Source organism: Melospiza melodia, chromosome 6 (genome assembly GCF_035770615.1).
Source record: "Melospiza melodia melodia isolate bMelMel2 chromosome 6, bMelMel2.pri, whole genome shotgun sequence".
NCBI lineage: Eukaryota > Metazoa > Chordata > Aves > Passeriformes > Passerellidae > Melospiza > Melospiza melodia.
Window position 1 is genome coordinate 55,662,871 of NC_086199.1, and position 24,248 is coordinate 55,687,118.

The following is a 24,248-nucleotide window of genomic DNA, read 5'->3' on the forward strand; positions in this document are numbered from 1 at the left end:
TCCCTGAATGGCGCCCCCTGTGCAGTTCTCAGCATCTCTGATTGAACCATCAGCACCCACCCAAAACTTGGTTTTTAAACATTTCCTTTACTTTGGAAGAGGCACTAAAAATCACAACAAAAAGCTGAACAAGCAGTACCCTCAAATTTCAAGCAAGGTTTTGAACTTCAAACCAAGAGGCCAAAGTACCTGCACAAACACTGAGGGCACATCCCAAAAGCACAGCTTTTCCTTTCCCTGCCCTTCGAAACCCAGCTGAGGGAGCCCCACCATAACAAGAGGCAGAGCTGCACATCCTGGGGGGGGCTGGGCTGGGTTGTTTTTTCTCAGTTATATAAACTCACCCTCAAAGACAACTTGGGAAAGTTGATTACAAATTAAGAGCAAAATGTTCTCTCCAGCAGCTGCCCTGGCAATGTGCTTAAGGGAGCAGAGAGACACCAGATTGTCACTTCAAAAGAAGTGATAACAAAGGGCATTAAGCCTTGCTGAAACCCAAGGAGTGAGCCAGAACCTGAAGCTGCTTGGAACCTGTCAGCTGAAGCTGAGATGTGCTAAAAGAAACATAATCCCACAGTTCAGTAAGAATTCACTGGGATCTCTGTTACAGCAGCACCTAAACCCCCATTTCTTCAGGGTGCAACCAGCAACCTTTAGGGGAAACATCTATTTTATTTATATTATACTCTTTCAGTCCTCCCACAGAGCAGGCCTGGTGTGCAATGTGAGTTTGGCCAATGTGTCCTGCAGCAGGAATCAGGTGCTGGGAGTTTGTTCTGGCAAAACACAGAGTTCTGTCCTGTGCCACTGAACCTGGTTCATGCCCAGTGCCCCTGGATCACCACCAGTGTCACGGGGATGGATTTAGTTAAATTTCACAGCTGCTGGGCTGAGATAAGTTTGAGTTGCCCAGAGCAGAGTCAAGTGACATCCCATGGATGGCCAAAGTCCCCTGGCTGGCAAAGGGGCAGAAATGGGAAAAGGGAAGGGTAAACTGGGCAGTTTAAATGCCTGTCAGTCATGTGGGTGACAAGTTCAGCTTCACAGGCACTGGTATGAATTTCAGATGCTGCATTCCCAGCATAAAACAATTCCACCCACTCAGGTGCTGTGTGTGCAGTGAAATGTTAAAAAAAAAATTCTAGGAGAACTGAATGATTTAGGCAGATCTGTGCCTCAGGAGAGAGCTCAGAGGAGCCAGAGGCCTTGGATACAGCCCCTTCCAGCCGTAATGTGACCTGCAGCTGCATAAAACTGAGGGATTGGAGCTACTTTCACCCACAGCCAGTGCTTTGGGGAGCAGCACCTTGCTGAGAACCCAAAGATCCCACTTCATAGTGCTCCCACTGCCAGAACAGTGGGCAGCAAGCAAGGACAGCCCTTTCTGCAGTGCATCTGTCACCTGTCCCAGAGACACGGACACAGCCCCCTGTTCTGCGGGATTGGGAAGGGATCCCTGCTGGCCTCAGCTTCAGGAACATGCCCAGGGCTGCAGCCTGAGTGGCAGGACCTGGAGGAGGGGACAGGAGGGCCAGAGAGGTGTCCTCACCACAAAGATGATGCCACAGACAGCGAGCCACCTGCGCAGGCTGGAGGCCGGCTTCCACTCAAACTTCACCCAGCTGTAGGGGGTGAACTGGAACACAATCCTCTTCATCTTGCCCCTGGAAAAAAGCAAAATAACCACTGCAGCCTGAAGGGAAAGCAGGCAAGAGGCATCTGCCAGAGTTTCCATTTGAGACACCAGTTCAGATATGCAAAATGCCTCCATTTACTCCATTAAAATCATAACTTAATGAGATTAGCTCTGAGCTTGTTATTTTAATTATCAATTTAAGCTTTAATATACTACACCCACTGTTGTAAGCAGTTCTGCTCTGCTCAGCAAAGACACTACAGAGCACCATGGGTCATTACTGGTACACAACTACAAGGGATTTATTAAATTTTAATTCCCAGTGTCCCAGTTCCTGTGAAGTTCTGGTTACTAGGGAATGCAAAAAGACCAAACAGATCCTTGCTGTGAATGGGAGCATGGTGCCAACTTGGATTCCTGCTCTTCCTTAAACCATTTCATCAAATAAGCTCATTTCCTCAGAATGCCCTCAGTCCCAGCCATCAGGCAATGTTTGGGACACACAGGTGGATTTCCAACAATGCCATTCACAAGGTGAATAAAACTCTCCAACAAACCTCCAGTAAGTCACTGGATTCTGGAGCCACCTGGGAATTCTTTAATCCATATTAACCCAAACAGAACAACCAAGCTCTTGAAAAGGGGCCCAGCCTTTGTGCTGTGCCTGTGGAGTTCCCTCCTCCCCAACTTACTTGTAGGTTGGAATGTTCCAGAGCCCTTGCCACTTGTAGGTTTTCAAGGAAAGCCAGGACAGGGTCTTCATCCCACAGTAAATTCCTAACCCGTTACATAAGATCACATCCATTATCCACTGGAAGGAGAAACACAGGAATGATGCTGGGGAAGGAACACTAGAGCTTGGCAAAGGGAATCACTACAGCACAGCCCTGCATTCCAAGGAGTGGGACAGAGTGTTAATTCCACAGGTTTTCTGAAGGCTAAATAGCTTGGCTTGATGTCTCTAATAATGCCCTGACTTTTGAAAATACAGCCATGGAGCAAATGACTCCAAGCTTGGGTATTCCCCAAAATCCATCCAAACACAGACCCAGAGCTGTGGGCCCTGACTGCAGGGAATTCTGATCGCTCTGGCACCAATTTAGACCTCACAGGAAAATAAAACACAACTTTAAAAGGGTGTCCTGTAGCCATGATATTTTCCTGAAAAGTCCTTTCCTTAGGATTTTTTTCTCCTGAGAAGCTGAGAGACCTCAGAGACAAAATGTAAACAATGGTTATCTGCTGCTGTGGAATGCAATAGGTGCATCTGTGATTTGTCTCATGTGGTTGTTTCTAATTAATGGCAAATCATAGCCCAGCTGTCTGGACTGTCTCAGTCAGTCACAAGCCTTTGTTATCAATCCTACTCTATTCTTAGCTAGCCTTCTGATGAAATCTTTTCTTCTATTTTTTTAGTATAGTTTTAGTATAATATATATCCTAAAATAATAAATCAAACCTTCTGAAACATAGAATCAGAATAGTCTCTTCCCTCATCCTAAGACCCCTGTGAACACCATCACAGTCCCTTTAAGATCACACCAAGTTTTGCCTTTCTCTGATTTTCAGACTTTATTGCTTTTATTTGCTTTATCAGCAAATATTTGAAAATGTTCAGGTCCAGCTTTAGATCCTCCCTGTGGTGTGAAACAAACCCAAACAAATATTTAACCATGTCCAAGTGTTTGTAAGACACAAAATGACAGAAACAGTGACATGCAGGTCACAAACTGAACAGGGAGCAGTCACACATGGGATACAACCCAGCTCTCACCACTTCCCAGCCCTCCCTGTAAAATCTGAATTCCCAAACAAACTCTGATCCCTGCAGTACGTACGTGATCCCACCAGCATTCACTGAAGTTTGGGAGCTGGTGCTCCAGGCTGTACTCCAGGAACTCAAACATGACACTGATGATCATGCACATCCACCAGTCCCGAATCATCAGAGTCTGAAGGGAGAAAAAAGCCTTTTAAACAGCTGCTAAAACACATCTACAGTTGTCTCCGGTATCCAGAAAAGGATCAGAAAACTCAGGACAATTTTATTTTTGTGATATGATGGTCCAAATGCTCACAGGCCTCTCAATTTATCACCATTACCTGCACAAGAGACAAGAAAGGCCACTGAAGAAAATCACCTCCACCCCAGCCAAAACCAGCACAGGAATACAGATTATGATAAATTCTGGTAAAATGGGATTCAGCAGGAGGGAAATGAGTTAAATGCATGGAATTACTGGGTGCTCAACCACCACAGGCAGCATCGTTCTTACAGTGCTCAGAAAAGGCTTTTCAGAGCCTTTTATGGGCTCTGAATGACTCCAAAGCCACAATAATTTCTGATGAATGAGGCCCATTCATTCTCAATATTGCCACCCTGGTGCTTTGAGATTTGGGGGAAAAAATCCAAACACAGGCCCATCTCTGTTTATTGAGACAACACACTCAACTTCCAGCTTTTAATAGAGAAATAGGTTCATATTTAACATATTTAAGAGAAAAATATGCTATGGCTCTGAGGAAATCCAGCAGCCAGTCTCCTTCCAGCTGAGCAGCCCGGCTTCTTAATGCAATTCTCTTGGAAAATAAAGGATCCAAGTTTTCCAAATTGAGAATTCAGTTCATTAACAGAACAAGCTGAAGTCCAGGTTTCCCCATGCCCAGCAAATTCACCTCTGGTTTTGAGGTGAGCCACTCACAGAACACATCTGCACTGTTAAATGAAAACACAAACCAACAGTTCCAGCTTGTTTCAGAACAGCCAAGCTCTGTCAGTTTGTTATTAGAACAGCAAACCCAAACAAGGTCTGCAGGGGGCAAAATCTCCTGACTCAGGCAGCCTGCTTGAGTTAAAAAAGGTAATATTTAGACCAAAGTAATCAGCAAAACATTGTTGAATGTTCTGCCAGAGACAGGCACAGCTGGAATTCCTTCTGCAGTTGCTTGATACCAACTCAAAAGTAACAAGAATTAAACCAGTGCCCATTTAATGGTTTAAAATCCTGATCTCATGCCACTGGGAAAGCAATAGCAGCAACAACATCTTCCTTTGGGAACATCACTGTCACTGCCAGCCCCACACTCCACTTCCAAAGGTCATTCCAACATTTCTGCTGCTACAGGAATTAAGTTTTTTATTGATCTGACCCCAGGATGAATCCCTGTGGAGAAGGAAGGAGCCTGTTGATGTAACAAAGCTCTGGAAATAAATGAGGTGCCCTAACATGGGCAGGAGACAGGAAAAAAAGGGGGAAAAGGCTTTTGACATATTGATATGTATTTTCATGTACTACAAACAGCCTGGTATAAGTGACCAAGGCCTGGCACCACAAAAGCAGCAGCAGTGAGGCTTTGGGAACAAAGGAGCAGAGTTCCTAAGTTGAAATGAGTCATTCTTACCTTCAGGTACCACCCAAAAAAGTGAGCAGGAACAAATCCATCCAGCTTGTCCTGAAAACCAAAAAGAGAGTGAAGGTCAGAGCCTTTTTATTTTTTTTTCCAAGAAAAATGCAGCAATAAATGTCTGTTTTTCCCACACATAAATACTTGCACTCCTTCATCAGGAAGGAATTTAGCAGAGTTCCTTAAATCTTACCAGCCCTGCCAGGCCCTGGACACAGTGCCTTTCCCTCTGCTTTTATCATATCCCAGTTTTTGATGCACTGAGGATTTACAGGGCAGACCCAAGGGATTTGGGTGCTCCTCACTCCATACAATCAGGGAGCTGTAAATCACCATCATTCCGTTGCCCTGGAATTTCTGCCAGTGAGAAACCTGATGGCTTTTAGGACTCAGAAAAGCCCTGCACTGGTGTAAGGTGTCCTTGCCCGTGGCAGGGGGTGGGGTTACATCATCTTTCCAACCCAAACCATTCTGGGGTTCTGTGGTGCAGCTTTAGAGCTTGGTGCCCCAGGTGACTGAGGAGAAGAATCCACAAAGACACCAAGAAATCCACACTCTGAGGGGACAATTTGACACCAAAACTGACTGAGGAGAAGACTCCTCAAGCACACCAAGAAATCCAAACTCTGAGGGGAAAATCTGACACCAAGGAGCTGAGAAAGAAGAGCTGTTGAACCCTGGGCAATCAGGTAATTGGGATCCAGAGAGACACACCCCCATGTGATGGACAGGAAAGGTCAAGAGAAGGGAAATGAAGAGGCTGGAGAGTCACGCACAGGCTGTGCTCCGATTCAGCACTCAGCCAGACCCACAAGTGCACTCTGAAGAGTTCAGTTAAGTGGTTTTTTACCCAAAAGCAGCCTCCTGAGTGAGCCTGCTCCTTACCCAGATGTTGTGGAAGGGGTCAGTTGCATTGCCAGGGTCATAGATGAGGCAGTTGCCCCCGTAGTCCCTCTCAGGCAGAGGAACCCCCAGGTGGGGGTCGATGTACTTCATGAACTGCCGCCCGTCCTGCACCGTCTGCAGGGAACACAAACCAGGAACCCTGAGGCACTCACACACAATCAAGAATTACCCCTTTTACAAATTTCTTGAGAAACAATTGCTGAAATCAAGTCCAACCTCACTTGGAGCCTTTAATCCTAAATATTAAGGGAAAAAATGGCTACAGAATTACCTTAAAGATGAAAAATCAGTGATCTTTAACACTTTACCCCAAGCCACTCCTCTGTGCTCCCCATCCCTCCCAACATCCATTTCCAGTAAGGTCCCATGCAAACAGCAAAGAGAAACATCAAAATGACCAAAATGTGAATTCATCTGTCGCTAAATCAGCCCCACATTTGCTGAGCATTTATTTCCCAGTGGAATCACTCAGTGTTGTGGTCAAGGCTCGGCCCTGCAACATCTGTGACAGGCAGCAAAGCAGGACAAAGCCAGAACTAATTGAGTAATAATACAATTACAGAATAAACTGCTGAACTCTGGGACAAGTTTCAGCCACGAGCAAGCTTGGATTTGCTGTCAGGAAGTTCAGCCACCTGCAGACTCAGCAGAATTTAACCTTATTTAAACCTGGGCAAGGCAATGATGTATTTTTAGTGGAGAGCTGAGCAACAGCAGGGAGCTCCTTAACCACTAAATCTCTGCTGACACCACACGCTGCCACAGGGAAGAAAAGCCATTCCAGGCTTTTCTGGTGGAATTCAGAACTACACCAATAAAAATCACTCAGTCTGACTGCAGCTCCTCAGGCATATCATGCTCAAGGATGGCTGGAAAAAATCAGGGTGGCCAGTTCCACTTTCTTAAGCTCACATGGCCTCTAGAAGCAAAACTTTAAAAAAAAAAAAGCATTCCTCACCCTTCTTTCACAGAAAACGATTTTTAGAGCTGCCTGATGAGTATATTGTCTCAAAATATTGAATTTTAACTTCTGAGAATTGTACAAGTCAGGGGGAAGTTCTCAGTTTACTAAAGGACAAGATATGGTAAAATGTTTCATTTGGAAGCACCAAGGGCACATCTTTCTATGAAAAGCCTCCTCCTCAGCTCCTGCCACAACACAAAGCTGGGTGTGAAGTTTTGGTTTATTGCAAAACCCCCACACCTACAAAGAACCTGTCACTCCAGGTAAAAGATATTTCCAAAGGTGAAACCAGGTGAATTCCCCCTGAGTCACACATGGCCCGGCAGCAGGGCAGAGCCTCGACTGTGAAACACCAGCTGCTCAACATGAATTCCCTCACCAGCTCATCTAAAACCACTTCAACACAGTGTCCACCCCAGGCTGAGGGTGACTGGAGGTCAGAGCAGGTAAAATATTTTTATATTATCATTTCCCTCAGCCTCACAGTCTCATTAAACAGCCTAATGATTCCATCTCACCAAAACCAGCATCTCCTGTAGTCAGCAGGAAAAGAAAACACTACAAAGGAGTTGATCCCCACATGGAAGTGGCATTCAGGAGCTGGAGGTGTCAGTCACTTACCTGGAAGAGGATGAAGATGAGGAAGAGCTCATAGACCACGCTGACACACAGCCAAAACCTCCAGTAAGCTGCAGAGAGACACAGGGGATGTCAGCAGCAGCTCTGGAGCAAGCCATAAATTAATTATTCACTAATTTCAGTATCACAGAATCCTGGAATGCTGTGTGTTGGGAGGGACTGAAAGCCCCTCTCATTCCACCCTGCCATGGGCAGGGACACCTCCCACTGGCCCAGGCTGCTCCACACCCAGCCTGGCCTGGAACACTTCCAGGGATGGGGCAGCCACAGCTTCTCAGGGAACCAATTCCACCTCAGGAGAGGCTCCCACCATGGAATTACAACTCCCAGCTCCCAAGCACAGTGCTCCCCACCCTCTCTCCCTCAGGGATACAACCAGAGAGGAGCTTCAAGTCCCACACAGTTTGCTGGAACTGCTCAGGCACTGACCTGGATGTGGGAGAAGGGATCCAGGGATCCCAGAGCACTCCAACCCAACAAACTCAGCAGTCAGGAAGGGGAAGGAAAGGAATGTGCCCCCTGCAGTGCTTTCCAGCAGTCCCTAGAGGAGAACCTGACCCTTCCTGAGCTTTCTCCCTGCTCTCAGGTGACCTGGGCTGCACAGACACACCCAGGCAGGCTGGAGTCGTGTTCTGCAGCCCAGCTTTGGCCTGGGGACAAGGTCGTGTCCCCAGGGGCAGAAAGCATCTCAAAACCCCAAAGATAACTCCACTTTTACTTGCAATGACATCAAAACCAAGCAGACCAAAGGTTCAGCAAGGCCTGTCCATCAGAGATGCCATGCAGAGCTCATGCTGCTGGGAGCCCTCCCCAGATGTGTGATTACAGATGTGCACACACCTGAACCAAAGGGTGCCCAAATTCCAGAGTCTGCACACTCCCAGCTCCCCTGCCAGGCTCAGCCCTGGGTCACAGCCCATCCTGGACGGGGGTTTGTGCCCCAGGGGCTCATCCATGCCCCTGATCCATCCAGACACCTCTGGGCTCAATATTTCTGTCTCCTGCCCTGAGCCAGGGTGGGCACAGACCCAGCTCCAGCAGTTCTCCCTACCCAGATCCAGAAATTCCACACAAGGGAATTCAGCAAAACTCACAACACTCTGGGTGGACACTGAAATTCCAAAAATGCCACACAGCACTCTCAGGATGAGAGCTGCCTTTGTGTGCTTCCTGGAATGGAGCTCTCCTTCCTCAGGTCCTTGGGGGAGATGCAGAGGAATCCCAGCAGGATTTGCCAGGAAAACAAGACCCTCTCTGTTAATTCCAAGGCAATGTAGGCACTTTGATGTTCAAAGCAGGGCCAGGCATAAATTACACAAGAATGAAACAAACAGAGCCTTACAAACAGAGTTATCAGCTCAGAACCCCAAATCAACTCCCCATGGAGATCCTCAGGAGATGTTTTCTTCCAAAACATGTCTTTATCCAGCTCAGCCTCAAGTAGGAGATAAATTATTAAAAAAAAAAAAAACCCAAAACAACAAAGAAACAATAAGGAAAAAAAAAGCAAAATCAAAAATATCAATAAACTTCACACATTTTTAAAAGCAGCCTCTGACACCACCATTAAAACAGACCACAACGTGGAAGGTGAAACATTTTTGCAGCAATCCTGCTAAATTAATTTCATCAGAATCACTTATTTTACATTTCTGGGAAATAAAAAAGAAAAAAAGGAAAATAAAAAAGGCAGGTGTGGCCTGGAGAACAGCAGTTCAGAGCTCTGTGACAGCTTTCACCCATTTGTCTTTCCAAAATGCATCTTAGAAAAAACCAAACAGCAAAAAAAAAAAAAAAAAAATCCTCCACTGTCACAGGATTATTTGGAAGAGAGGATCCTCTTCCCAAACTGTCACCACATTCAAGCCAGCAGGGAAAATTAACCTTTCACCACCACACTTCTCCCACCTTTAAATGTCACTGCCAGATATCAAAAAATGCCTTTTTTTCTAACCCATAAACCTCACACCAGAGATTTTACACTGCTCACAGTCAGCAAAGTGACAGATTGGTCCTGAAAGTGATGTAGCACAGAAAGCAGAGAAATCTAAATCTAAATTCATTCCCCTCTGTACACAGAGCTGTGGCAGCTGCTGAGCAGCCTCAGAAAATAAAAAGATAATTTAAAATGGAGATTTGGCTCTGATTTAGTGCTGTGGCTTCTCCCCAGCTCACAGAGGTCCCCCAGAGGTGCTGAACACACCCAGCACCTGCACCCCAAATGATCTCAAGGCTGTACAAACACTGCTCTCTCTCCTGCTGGGTCAGGCTCAGCTTTAGCTGTAAGGTTGTTTTTGGCACCTCTCCAATACTCATTTTCCTTTAATTCACTTCCCATTTTGCCTCCCTCCAATCAGGGCTTTCCTCCTCTTTCCTCCTGAGTGAGGAGGTCCCCACTCATCACTGACACACCTGATAACCCAGTGATTCCTGGGATCAAACATTAAACTGCTGCCTTGCAGGGATCCCAGCAAGCTGAATCCAACCAGCCTTTCCCTATTTCTGCTCAGAGCCTGGCCCACTCTACCTGAGGGGCTAAAAGAGTAAAAAAACACAAAAATCTGAGTCGTTTGCCCAAGGTAAACACTTGCCCTGGAGCTGCTCCTTCCAGTGCTGCCCTTGCCTGAACATTCCCACTGTCCCAGCCCTCAATCCCACAGGGTTTACTCCAGACCCTCACAATTGACTCCCTGACCAGCTCATCCTGTCACACAGCCTGTATTAAGTCAAAATAACTCCTAGCAGAGGCTGGGAATATTAAAAGCTGCTTCTCAGGGCATTAATAATTGTCATGGAAAATTTCTTTGGAATGACAGCATGGATGTGTTATCTTGACAGGCAATAAAGCATCCCTGGCTTCCCACAGCAGCAGCTCCAGGAGAGGAGGTGGCAGGGTGAAGGAAGAATATCTCTTATCTGCAAATCCTAAGGAGAGAGGCTACTGATGCTGGCTCTATCCAGGATTAGTTCTACCAGGAAATGCTCCCCAAATTTGGCTGTTCACCCACCAATGAATAAATGGATCCTCAAGCAGAGTTTAAGATCTGTCCCTTGCACTGTACTGCTCCCCTGGGGCTAAAGCAGTGAAGGTTTGGATAGAACCAGTGGAAAATGGGATAAAAGCAGGGCAAGTTAGTAAAGCCTTGTCTGAACAGTCATAGCTACTTATTTCTGTGACAATCCTACATTTCTGAATTACAGGGAGGCCACTGGTGTCTGTCCATGCAGCAAATTATTGAACTGCAGAAAACAGGGGCCTGTGTGGAATCTACAGGGAAATGGCAAAGCTGGATGAGCCCCCGGCTAAAGCTGGGAACGCTGAGAAGGCAACCAAAAAAAGAAATAAAGCCACCAGTCTGGACAGGAGCCACTAAGGTAGTGGCTGGGATCAGTTTCCTTAATGGCCTTAATGAAAAGTAGGTTAATGACACACAGCAGGGAAGGCAGGGACAGCAGAGAAGATGATCCCAAGGGACTGGAGTGACAGAGGAGCTCCTAACACAGCTCCACGCTCTGGAACCAGGAATTTGGGAAGCATCACATTATCACAGAAATCCCCAAAACAACCCTGCAGCTCTGGAGAGGACATTTGAAAGCAGAAAGCTCAGAACAAAGCCAGAATGATATGGGGAAATGTTACATTGGGGGCAAGACTGAAAGCCAAACTTCCCTGCTTTGTTCTAGGGAATAAAACCAGCCCAGACAAACCCTCAAAACCTGGGTGCACCCAAGTGTCACTGGGTCCTCAAAAGGAGCAAAGGATTTTACAGCAGGAATCACAATTAACTGGAACAGAAGGAAAGACTAAAACCTGCTATTTAATAAGAAAGGCAAATTTAATAAAGCCCCAGGTGTGCAGAGGTGTGCTGAGGGCACTGCTCTGGAACCAGGCCTGCTTTGGCTGGGGGTTGTGGGGTGGCTGCTGGGCTAAATTCCTGGCATAAACCCAGCTTTATTTGGCTCTAGGAGAGCCCAGTGCTTTCAGGAATATTATTTAAGCCTATATGAATTCCCTTCATTCTTCCTCTTTCAACGATTCACATCTAAAAACAGGCAAGACATCAAAGCCATTTAAATATTTTCATGTTTCACCTGCTGTTCCATTACCTGGAAGAAGTTTGTGTTGTGCTTTCAAGACTTCCAGTCTTACAAGAAACCTTTAAAATCATAATCAAGGGCGTCTCATCTCCCGTGGAAAATGGACATGGAGCTCAGGAAGTGCTCCTGCACCAGATAAAAGGTCACAAGTGCAGCACAGAGAGGATAAACAGGGGAAGCTCAGGTTTAAGAACCTGGCAGCTCTCACAGAGCTTTTTAGCTACATCAGGAAGATCCACACAGATCTGCAGGCTCCATGGAAGCCCAGCAGGGTGGTTATGGAAGAGCCTCCATGATCAGTGTGCAGTGCTGAGGAACCTGTGATTACTGAAATTACAACTTACCTGCTCTCCAGGCAACACAAACATTTACCTCCTCCCTCCCAGAGCAGGGAGCTGCTCAGGGGGATTTGAGTGAGCCCAGCAAGGTGAATTTACCTGGGTGAGGTCTTGAGAATGGTCCATCTTTAGCTTGTGTCACCCCAAAACACAAGAAAACCAAAATACTGGCGACGATTCCTCTGCAAGGAAAAACAGAGCACTCTGGGTTATTGCCTCATCCTCCTCCTGAGACTGCAAATTATGTTCTCTGATGAAAGAAATGTCTGGCCCTTGCTCTTTAACTGCTCAATGTGTCCCTCTTAAATGGATCCAGGCACCATCCAGAAAAAAACAGCCAAAAAAAAAAAGGCTGAGGATCACAGCAAGTCAAACACTTCCCTGTGTCTGGGAGCAGCTTTTATTCCCACAAAGACACACAGGATTTAGCAGTGAGACACCTCTCACTGCTCCACCACATTTCCATGGAATTTAAAAAGGAGCTGTCAGACTTGTCACCACTCCAAAACAGCTTCTCAACCAATTAAAGACAAGCAGGAGCTTTCCAGACCACACCAGCCCTGCTGCTATTTCAAGAGCTGGAACCATAACACAGAGTCTAAGGAACATAACAGAGATTTTAAATAAAAATAAATTATCAGACCAGAAGCCCAAATATACCAAAGATCTATGACCCTGGGCATGTTCCTTTAGTTTTAATGGATTAAATGGCATAAAGCAATCCAAAGTGCTCTTTTTACTGCACTTCAACTCCCACTGGATCCTGCTTGCTGTCTCATTTCACCTGCTTAAGAGCTGGCTGAAAGGATGGACAACTGGCAAAGAGCTCATTCCATGTTTGCAGAAAATGATGCAACCCCTGACTGCAAATAAAATGGCTCAGTCTGCAGAAATCACAGAAAATACCCAGCAATTTTGCTGCCAGAGAGAAATTGTTACAAACCAGAAGCAACAGGAGACTGTTTGTGCTTTAAAAATGTCAAAAAACCTTTCAAAACAGAAGACTAAAGGATTTACAGAAACTATTTTATAACATCTCTGAGCATAAATGTTTGTGCTTCCTGAAAATAAAAATGGGGTTTAGTTAACAGATGTAACTCAGTAATTTTGCTTGCTTTAAACACTGGGAAGCACACCAGAATTAGGTGCTGAATGCATCTGTGAATAGACAGTTCCATGGGGATTTCCAAAGATCTGGAGGGCAAAACCTCTTTCAGCTCACCTCCAATAATGAGAATATTCTGCATTTTGAGGCCCTGGCTGCATCTGGAAGCTCCAGTCCTGTGTGGTGTGACAAGCCCAGCCATGAACTGAGGGGTTCAGATCACTGCTCTGGCCTTGGGAGGGTTCCAATTCCAAAGCTGGAATTCCAATTTTCAATTCCAAAGCTGGAATTCAAATCCTGCATCCAAATCACCACAGGAGCTCGGCTGTGCTCCTTCCTCTAAACCCCACTCTTGGCCCAAGAGCTGCTGTGCTGAAATATGCTGGGCATCCAGGTACATTCACTTACTTCAAGTTCATCACAGGAAGTTTGGAAGCAGATCACAAATTTGCATAAATAACCACACCAGCTCCATATTTTATTTTTTTCCTCAGTGGTAACTAAACTTTCCCTCTTATCCTCATTAATTTACCTTGCAATGCCTCAGCAGCAGCCTGGCCTGAGGCAGGAATGCTCCAGCACCTGAGAGGGGCTCTCCTCACCTGGCTGGACACAGCCAATGGATTTTCCTGAGCAGCAAATCAGGAAGGCACAAAACAGCAAAATGTGTCCCCAAAAATCATTTTAGCACTTAACCAAATTAAAAAAAAAAAAAAAAAAAAAAAAAAAAAAAAAAAAAAGGGAGAGGCTGGCAGCAGCTCCATCAGCACAAACAAACAAACTCTTGTTTGTGCTGAGAGTCGATTCAGACACACAGGACAATGAGGAGCTGTGCATGGCCCTTTGTCCTGGGATTCAAGGAGGCAGCTCCCACTCCCTGTGCCCTCCCGGGCCGGATCCATGCTGGCACAGCTGGTACAACCCCCTGGGGCACCACAAGCCCTGAAGAGAGCTCTGGCCTCCTGCTGCCTCATTTTCCCTGTGGGTGCTCAGCCAGAGCAGCAGGAGATCAGCATGCAAACCCACACATCCCTGGATGTGTCCCCATGGAAAGCAGGGATTGCCAAGAGCTGTGTAAAAAAAAAATCATCTCAGGAGAGACATTTCCCAGCTGGAAATTCAATGTACAGCCCTGAAGCACACCGGTGCTTTTAAACCTGAATGTGTTTTTATGGAGAAAAAAAAAAACAACTTTTTTTCCCCCCAAGACACCCTGCTCAGCATTCCAAATATTTGGGAGCTGTGGATTTCTCCTGTGGTATGCAGAGGAGGTGCTCAGTGTTTATCTGGCTGCACTCAGAGCTGGAGCTGAGTCCAGGCTGAAGAGAGGAGAATGTCACAGCTGTCAGTCAGGATGAGCTATCCCATGGCTGGGAGAACAGTGGGAATAAAGCCCTCACAACCAGACAGGTTCACAGCACAACCTCTCCTTACCTAACAAAGGAAATGTTCTCCTGTTCTTACACTGGGGGCAATTTGACCACGTGTGTGATCCCAATGAACTCTTACTACATTTACATAGAAAAAGCTCCTGCAACCTTATCTGGAAAAAAAAAAAAAAACCAACCTAAACAATCCTCCTTTAGTTGTTTCAGGACAGAAGAATTCCTGTGACAGATGCAAACACCAATCTCAGCCATGGACACCACACCCCGTGAGCTCAGAGGTTCCTGCTCTCACTCAGGTCTTGCCCATCACTTCTGCTGTGAGTGATCCCACAAATCCACCTCTCACCCTGCTCCTGCCAGTGACTGCATGGAGCATTTTATAGGGTGACAAAATCCTGATTTTATAGGGGAGAAGGTGGGACCATCCCATAACTCCAGTCTGGGAAACACAGAGGCAGCAAATTTGGGCAGTTCACCCCAATTTACTGCTCTGAGCACCTCACAAGGACACCTCAAGCAGGGCATGGAAGCAAAGGAGGCTGGAGCCTTTGGAAGTGAGTATTTCAGACACTGCTCCACTGTCAGTGCGCAGCAGGTGGAAATAAAAGCCCGTGACAGCTCCAGACTCTGCTCCCTGGTGACAAACCCCCCCTCCCGAGGAACACTGGCACACAGGGACAGCCTCGTGCTGGCTGGGGCTGGAACTGCAGCACAACACAGCCCCACACCACGGCTGGCAAAGGTCTCAGGGCAGGATGAGGGATTTTAAATAATTTCTTTGGAATGACAGCATGGATGTGTTATCTGTGACAAAAAAATCTGTGACAAAAAAATCTGCAAAAAAATCTGTGACAATTTGGGCTATGGATACACTGATGCACACTGTGCTCATCTTACCCTGCTCTGAAATACCTCCTTTCATCCAGAGAGACATAAAACATGGAATATTTCACGTCCAAGCCTCAGGATGCTCCTTTTCAAGGATTTTTGTGCCAAGACCTTGCAGAGCTGCAGCAGTGAGCAAAGCCCATTTGCTGCCCCTTTCTTGGCAGGATGCTGTAAATTGATTTTAACACCTGGGCACTGGATAAGCACACAGCAACTCGTGTTTCCTGAGAGAAAGATCCACCTGCTGACTAATCTTCCCTGGGTTTGTTTTGATTAAGGCAGCTGAGGCTCTAAGCTCAATAATAAGATATTCCACTGAGTCACCTTAGCTCTGTATTACTCCCTAAGGATGCATCATCACTTCTCTTTCAGCTCTTCCCCTTCCCAATTGTGAGTGGCCATTCCAGGCCACGCCACCCCTCCAGCCTGGCCTCCCTCATTATGCCTGGGAACAAAATGGCATTTATTTGTTCACACAGCAACCTTCCAGAACCTCTCCCAGCTCCTGACACCTTCCAGCTTGTCCCATGTCACCCCCGTGTGAAATCCCAGCTCTCAGTGGGGCACAGTGGGAGTTCCATTACCCCCAGGCATTGTGTAACCACCAGAACAACAGCCAAGATTATCTCAGGAAATACCACAATTCCTGCATCTCCAGCACAATGGATGCTATATCCTGAGTCACTTCAGAAATGTACAAAAAGAGGGGAAAAAAACCCTTCAATAGCAAGGGGAAAAATTTCATTATATTTAAGAAACCATACTGGTAGAAAACAATTATTTTCTTGCTTCTGGCAATGATGCTTTGCAGCATATCTTTAAAACATATTTAGCTTTTTAAAACACCACTTTCCTAGCTCCTTTTTCTTCCCTGTTGTATTTTAAAAGGGGAGAAATTCGACCACATTGGATCAGTTTAAATTACTGTAGGAACTGACCACACATGTAAGATTCATTCTTATTTCCCCAGAGCTTCCCTGTGGGCTATACATTCTCACAGCAATTTTCAACAACAAACAAAGATTTGTATTGAAATCTTGAACAGAATTTTACAAAGAGCATTTGAGCCAGAAAAATTTAGTCACAGCCCCCAGCATTTTGAAGTGATGGTTATTTTAAGGAAAGGTTATCTTTAAGAAAAAGCTATTTTAAGAAACAGCAACAGAACCCTTGCCAAAGAAACCCAGCCAGGAGGCTTTAGCAAGCTTTTTGTATTTTGCTTTAAATCACACCACAGAGCAGCCACAGGCTGACAGTGACACTAAACTGATTAGAAACTGAATTCAATGATCAGCATCAGAGGAGCTTACAGACTTATGACTGGTTTTGTAACTTCCTAAGGGAACAGACACTTCCACAAGGGAGCACAGGGGTCACTGGAGGTCCCTTTTCCAGAACACACCTGGGAATACTCAGATATTTCTGAGATATTCACCTCTTTGTGTTGTAGGCTGTGTCCTGGGGAGTCTCTTCCAGCAGGGTAACGTAGCCCAGCGCACACGTGAGGATGAACAGGACTGTCAGGGTATGAGCTCTCCTGAAATTCAGAACAGAGAAAAGTGACATTAAACAGCAGGAAAACTCACATCTCACCCTGCCAGAGCAGCCTCAGGAGGCCAAAACCACGGCCAGCAGTCAGGAATATTGAGGAATTCTCTACTGCAGAGCACAGAGAGCAGAACTTACAGTGGCACTGCATGTGATCAGCAGCAGCTTGGAAAAAACCAGCACCCAGTGCAAACACCCAAATTTAAACAGCTCCAGGTGTCTCCCCAGTTTTGGCAGGTCCACACCTGACAGTGCTGCTCTATTTCACAGCCTACTAATCAAAATTGCAGCTGAGGAAGCAGGCCCTTGAGAGCAGCCAAAGGGAATTCACTCCAGACATGGGAATTACACAAGAAAAACTAGTCATTAAAAATAATAATAAAAAAAAATCTCTAAAGGAGAACAGTTGCTGTTGATGCCACCTCAAGATGTCGGATTTCCAAGGATATTCCTACAGTTTCAGTGCACCTAGCACAAGGGGTTTCTGCGGGAACACCCATGACAGCAAAGCTGGGTGGCTGTTCCACAGCAGTAAAACATCCTCATCCATGGGAGCCCACAGGTTTACGTGGATTTTGGTGAAGCACTCAGGGAGAAACTCTCCTGGCACACATTGCCCAGGGAAGCTGTGGCTGCCCTATCCCTGGAAGTGTCCAAGATCAGGCTGGACTGGGCTTGGAGCAGCCTGGGACAGTGGAAGGTGTCCCTGCCCTTGGGACTGGATGAACTTCAAGGTCCCTTCCAGCCCAAACCATTCCAGGATTCTGTGATTCTATGGAAGGAGAGTGAGCAGAGCACACCCAGCCAGGTGACACCCACACCCTGCACCCCTTGATCATCACACAGAGAATATTCTTACAATGTCTGCATCTTTTCTTACTTCAAGTTGAAAATTCCCTTCCTAATAAGAAGCCACTTACTGTGGAAAACTCCTTCCCCGTTTGGGAAGCATGGGAACTCTGTCCAAGTAAGGCCAAAGGACATGCCAAGAGTTTTGGTTTAGAGGATAACATCCCTTAACACAAACTAATAAAAAACCCCACCTATAAAGAGGAAGCTGAAGGGAGAAGAAAACTTGTAAAAGAAAGTGTCTGTATGTGACATATTTGGCACTATTTCCATTTTCTTTATATATTCTTTTGTAACAGCAGCTCACATCCCATCCCATGTCATTCCAAGGTTTGTATACTCAGGTTGTGCCGTGCACAATAAACCTTAGAATTTCCAAACCATCCACTGACTTCCCTTGAAACAACCCCACAGTAACCCACCTGAAAGTGCTCTGAAAGTCCAGGAAAGGCTTGGCCTTTCAGAGCAAAAGTGAACCAAAATCCCACCCTACTGCAAAGCCCAAGTTCTGCACAGCATCCCTGCAATCCCACACAGGCAATACCTCATAAGCAGACACAATCCTCTTCTGCCCCTGCCAGAACAGAGTTTGGCATTGAAGGCTCTCCTTCCTCGTGCTCCTGAGGACTCAGACCACCAGCTCCAGCAGAAAACCACCAGGCCCCACCAGTACTTCCAGAATTAGTAAGGAATCAGGGTGCCCAAACCCAGGGAAAAGCCTGGGAGCTGCAAGCTCCTGCTCGGCAGCTGCATCTTCCCAGGTGCCAGGACAGGTGATTCAGCCATCAGAGCTCACGTGGGGCTGCCCTGGATCCTGCAGGAGCTGGAGCACTGAACCCAGCCTCTCCCAGGAGGCAGGACAGCAGCACGGGGCCCACGCTCCAATCACACCCTGCCCCTGCACACCCATCACCTGTGCATGGAATGAATGGATTCTACAACACCAGACAGGTTACATGAACTCCAGACTGTTTTAGTTTCTCTTGTTTTGCTGTCTGGTTTTGAAACTTATTATTGTGTTGTTTTATTGTTACACAGTTAGATATATTGTTGTAGAGTTATAGATATTATGTATTATATATAATAGTTATATTGTTAGTTATTTTTGAAGAGGCTATGAAAAACAAATCTGGAATCCCACCTTGCTGTTTCACCACCTGAGCGCCCACACCAAGTCAGCTGCTTTTTCAGTGCATTCAGACCCCATAAATTGCCAAAAAATCAGTTATTACAGCTCCTCCCTGGGACAAACACCTTGAGAACCCCTCTATCAGCACAAGGGTGACTCAGTTGCGCTCCTCCCTGTGAGGATCTTGTGGGACAGTGAAGGGTTGGTGCTGGGGAGCCCCATCCATGCATTTCCCATTTATTTTTGGTGCCACAGGCACCAGCCTGAAGCCCAACCAGCTGCCTTGCTTAAGGAGAAACAAGAGGCTGCTCCTCATCACTTCCCCCATCTCCAGATGCTGCCAGATTCCCTCCTAGCAGGTTTCCAAGGTAAAGGGGCTTCCAGCACAGCGTGAATTCCAGGAGCTGGGATGAAAGACTCTGGAGATGGGCTTGACTTCTGGGAAGAGCAAGTTGGCAGCCCTGGCAGAGAGCTGAGAGCAGTGACACAGCAATGAGAGGGAGCACAGCATCACACAAATCCACTCCAGTGAGGAAAACAAGCCAGGAAATGTGGATGTACACCATGTCTTCTCACAGCCTGAGAGTTCAAAAATAAAATAAAATTCCAGAAAAAGGAGCAGCTCTCCTGAAGGAAGGGCTCGTCTGAGAGATCAGGATGAATTTAACGGCACAAAGGGATGGTTTTCATCTCCACACACACTTTAAAATAACACACCAGGGGAAGGAGAGCTAAGAACAAGCTAGCAAGGTAAGCAAGGCAGGAATTACATGGAAAGGCTTATGTTCTCCTGGCCTGGAGCCTGGGAGGCTGAAAAGAGCTAAGCTGGGAATCTTCCCCTTAGAATTACACACAGGAGCTTGGGCAACACGCCCGAAGCAAAGGGGGTACAAACTGCAGCCAGATCTGGGAGGTTTCACATCAAAAACTCTGCAAAGCAGTGCCTGATGTACCTGAGAACAAAAAAATCTAAGGCCAGGGAGAGAGTTCACAACAAATCCCAAGCTGTTAAAAAGGTGGAATATTAAGTGGCTTATTTTTCTGCCTTTCTGCAGCACACATTTGGCTCCTTCCCCACTCAAGCCCTGGGAGATTGAGATGAAATAAATCAGGTTTGTTTTCACACAAGCCCTTGACCTGCTAATTCAAACACCAAGTGAGAGCAAGTGAAGCTCTCCCACACTGCAGATCACAAAAAAGTGGGTTTTTTCCTAGTTAATAGGATTAAGTTTGATCCCAACTTCTCTTTTTCATGCTAGGTCATTCTCCCATCACACTGAGACGCTGCAGGTCTGTCAAGAAAATGACTACAAGCTCTTTTATTTCCCAGCTGAAGTCTATGACAGAAATGATGCAAGGGAATTGTTTAAACATGTCAGGTTTTGGGAGATTCTGGCAGATCCTTGGGTGAAAAGGAGAGAGTACCACCCAGGAGCAGGCAGCCCATGGCCTCATTCAATCTCCCACAAATTAAAATCAGCTTAAGCAGGGACCACACCCTTGTTATCCACAGCTTGTTTGTCACCAGTGATGCAACAACTCCATTAAACACAATAACAATCACTGGAACACAATGCAAAGAATTTATTTATTAATATTTTGGTCAGTCCTCTTAAGTGGAACAAAATTCCAAAGGAGAGCCAGTCCAGTTTGCCCCTTGGGTCAAAAATGTTGCATTAATTGCAGCTGCTGGTGAAAGGATCTGTCAGCAGACCCAAAAATCTGTCAGCAACTTTTTCATTAGTTAATTCTTTATTCCAAATAATGGCAAATTCATTAAACCATTCTTGAAAGAGATTTTTAAATAGATGTCAAAGCTCTGTACCCTCCATAAACCAACATATCACCTGGAAATCCTAAGAAGATATGGCAAACAGTAAAACAAACCCTTTCCTCCAAAAGCAGCAGAGGGTTGTTTCAAGAACAAGACACAAGAGAACACGACAAAAATTAATACCAATTTAAAACTAATTTAATTTTTATTTGAATTAAAAATTGTAACTAACAGACAAACTGTTGGGGATAGACAGACGGTTTGGAAAACTTCAAGTCAAACCCAACCATACAAATATCCCTGCTGGTTTTAAGCTCTGTGTTATGTTTTAAAATCTGTTTAAACCCTCAGAGTCCACAAAACAGTCCCTATTCTTAGAGCAGTCGCAGATCTTCGGCACATCCCTGAAGTCACCCGAGGCCGATTAAATTTCCGTACAGACGTGTGACACTCCAAAATAGCAACCTGCCTTTTCCTTGCCGTCTCCACAAAGGAGCCCAGGAGCACAGAGCTCCAGAGGCCCAGAACTACAGGTCAACAGCAAAGCCTCAGCAAATCTGGGGTTTTCCTTCCACTGAGGAGGAAAGACCAAGTTCCCAAAGTTCCCGAAGTTTCCATCAGTTCCACAGAGCTTGCAAGTTCCACAAATGCCCTATTTTGATTATGAAACATTTTTTTACTTAAACCTATGGAAATGTGCATCTTGAAGATAGTTTTGGGCAGTTCTACTGAGACAAGTGACAGGGAATTACAGGGAACATTCTTTGAGCACATTCTTCCCTACTCTCCTTAAAACTTTGGGAATGTGTTTATAAAATAAATAAAGGAATATAGAGACCTGATATCCAGATGGGACATTGAACTCTGACAGGCCCTCTCCACAAAGATATTCCTTCTGCATTTCCAGCTAACTTGGCAGAACTATGTAGCCCTTCCTTTGAGGAAAGGGCAATGCCATTCCCATAGCGCAATTCCCAAGGCACAGGCCCTCTCATCCATGACCAGCTGGCAAAGGTGGCTTAGTGGGATTGCACAAGCCTGGATGTCCCTGCTCCCTGCCCAGGGCATTCCCACAGGCTGGAAAAGCATGGCAGGGTGACCCAGGGCTCTGGAGCAATGCTCCTTTTCTCCAGTGCAGTGAATCCTGAGCGGGCAGCGCGGCTCGGAGTGGTGCCATCAAAGCAGGGAAAAATCCCAAGCTCAGCTCCCAGCAAACTCCAGGAATGCTGCCTTGGAGAGGGCACAGGGAGCAGCTCCTGCCAACCAACCTGTGGATATTCCACCTCCCTGATCTCCCTTCTGGATAAATCCCCACCTCTTCCTGCAGACCGCCCTTAGCAAATCCCGGTATTTCAGAGATAAGAGCAATCTCCACGAGGAACGGGTAAGGAATGTTTTGGGCTGAGTAGCAATCCCTTCTTTCCAACACCAGCTGGTTTGCCCACACATATCCTCACTTCCCAGGCCATCTGGGAAGAGTCACAACACTGAGCACAGCGAGAGGAACATGCCAGCAGGGACTGCCTCTTCCTTAGCTGCAAATTCCACACTCTTTGCACAAGAAGGTGGAAATAATTCCTACAAACACTATGCCATTAGCCCATAGACACACTGCCATTCCCTCTTTTTTAGTTATTTTCTTATTAATTTTAACATCCTGAGCTCCACAGATCTCTGCTGCCACACCATGACCTCGGGAATTTATATCACATCCATGTGCTGGCAACGTGAGATTATTAGCGTGAGAGATAAAACACATTAATAATCAAAAAGTGACATTAAAGCTAATGAAATCCAAATTAAAGTAAGGCTTTGAAAAAAGCAATTAACCCACTGAGTCAAAATGTGGTGGCAAAAGTGCATCTGGCACCTCCCAACACCCTCAAATCAAGACTGAATGGACATTTTCCTGGGAAATCTTCTTTGGCTAAAGACAAGCTATGAAATATCTGCAGAAATCTTAGGAGAACATCACCCACAATATCCAACTGAATGACCCCAGAACAAGCAGGGCTTTGTGTGAAAGCTGCTGCTGAAGGCACACAGACAAGAACAATCCAAGGTGATGGAAACAACAGGGAACATGTTCCAGTGGCTTGCCAGAAAAGCTTGGCATTCCCAGCTCCCCCACTAGGAAATCAGTTCAGGGATAAATGATACAGAAACCACGGATCTGCCTCAGAAAGCTTCCTCCTGTTCCCTTCCCTTGGCATTTCCTAATGGCAAAGGGAGCTGCCAGGTTATGCTGACTGAGCAGGTTCCCACAAGGGAGTGTTTTCCAACTCATTTATATGGAATAAGACCAGGGATTTCAGCACACAAGTGGTTTTTCAAAGTTCCAAGCAGACTTTAAAGAGCAGGAAGCCAGCTAGGAAGCTCCACCTTTCCCAAGGACGACATTTGCAGCAGGAAAATCACCTCTGCAAATTAAACTACTCCCGGAATGATTTCTGTGTTCACAGATCCCAAATAATCTCATTTTCCCAAAAAGAGTGAGCCACAAGAGCAACCTTATCCCTAACTCCTGAACTCCAAAGAGAAGATGATTTCCACGTTTTCCCAAAGCCAGAGGGCAGCCACTCTTAAAAACCTCCCTTTCCTGTGGCCACCTCCACAGCATGAGAGGAGTCCCAACGGTCACAGGAAGAAAATTATTCCCCTGGATCATCTTTATTCTTGGACACGGTAGGAACTGAGTCATTGCCAAAGGATACACTAGCACATACAGGGCAAAAGTTACACGAGGAAAAACCTTGGGACTTTCCAGATGTTTGAACTCCCGGTTGCCAGCACAAGCTACTAGGGAAAAGAAAACTGGATAAATAGGGAAGTTAAGAAAGACATTTGTCCACCTGACACAGGGACGCTCCTCAGAGAACAAGGCACACATCCAGACTTCCAAAGGAACAATCCACATGGCCACACTAACTAAATGCATTACAGCATTTATTCTGGGGTGACAGTCCTGTCACCACCACCAAAAGCTGACACGAGGAGGGATTCTACAGCAAAACCAGGTATTTCAAGGCTTCACAAAACAGCTGGCAGGAGCCACCTGAAGGAAGGAGTAAGGAAAGGACGGCTTTACCCATTTTCCATTTAAAGGTCGGCACCGGGATCCCGCGATTTGCTCAGCCTACACGTCCTTGTGTCCCCGAGACCACAGTGTCCCCGCAGGGACCCAGCAGCATCCCAGTGTCCCTCTGCAGCTTGCACTGGCAGGAATGTCACTCCTTCATCGGGATCAACACCCTCGGCTGCGCTGCTGCCCAGATTGGCAGGGTGAGAGCCAAGGGCCCTCCCCTCCCACTCCTCCAGCCAAAATCCCAGCGCCCTCGGCTCGGATTCCAAACCTTCAGTGCCGGCTGGGCTTTCTCCATGGAAAGGGACGCGTGCTTAACACACGGAAAATCACCTCTGCCTACACACACACAGCGTGCTGCTGAGGGGATTTATGGAACACCTCCAGCAAGACTGGGATTTAGGAGCACTTTTCCAGGTACAAACACACCTCTTCTGCAAGGACTGAATTTAACAAAAAGCTAATTCTCTCTGCTGGCCCAACACCAGCAGTTGTGAGT

The 24,248-nt window shown here is 46.2% G+C and overlaps 1 protein-coding gene across 2 annotated transcripts in view; it reads right to left on the bottom strand.

Moving 5' to 3' along the window:
* PTDSS2 (phosphatidylserine synthase 2) overlaps positions 1-23,889 on the bottom strand; it is a 28,767-nt gene extending 4,878 nt beyond the window's left edge. The window contains exons 1-9 of one of the 2 annotated variants that reach the window (XM_063158338.1): positions 23,756-23,889; positions 16,803-16,904; positions 12,086-12,168; positions 7,533-7,600; positions 5,927-6,061; positions 5,039-5,089; positions 3,475-3,588; positions 2,329-2,447; positions 1,550-1,664 (exon numbers count right to left, since the gene is read on the bottom strand). In XM_063158338.1, the coding sequence (XP_063014408.1) occupies positions 1,550-1,664; positions 2,329-2,447; positions 3,475-3,588; positions 5,039-5,089; positions 5,927-6,061; positions 7,533-7,600; positions 12,086-12,168; positions 16,803-16,904; positions 23,756-23,766 (798 nt within the window). In that variant the 5' untranslated portion in view covers positions 23,767-23,889. Of the gene's footprint in view, positions 1-1,549; positions 1,665-2,328; positions 2,448-3,474; positions 3,589-5,038; positions 5,090-5,926; positions 6,062-7,532; positions 7,601-12,085; positions 12,169-16,802; positions 16,905-18,308; positions 18,441-23,755 lie in introns of those variants that run through there. The other variant, XM_063158339.1, reaches the window with a different exon arrangement.
* Between the last annotated feature and the right edge of the window lie 359 nt (positions 23,890-24,248).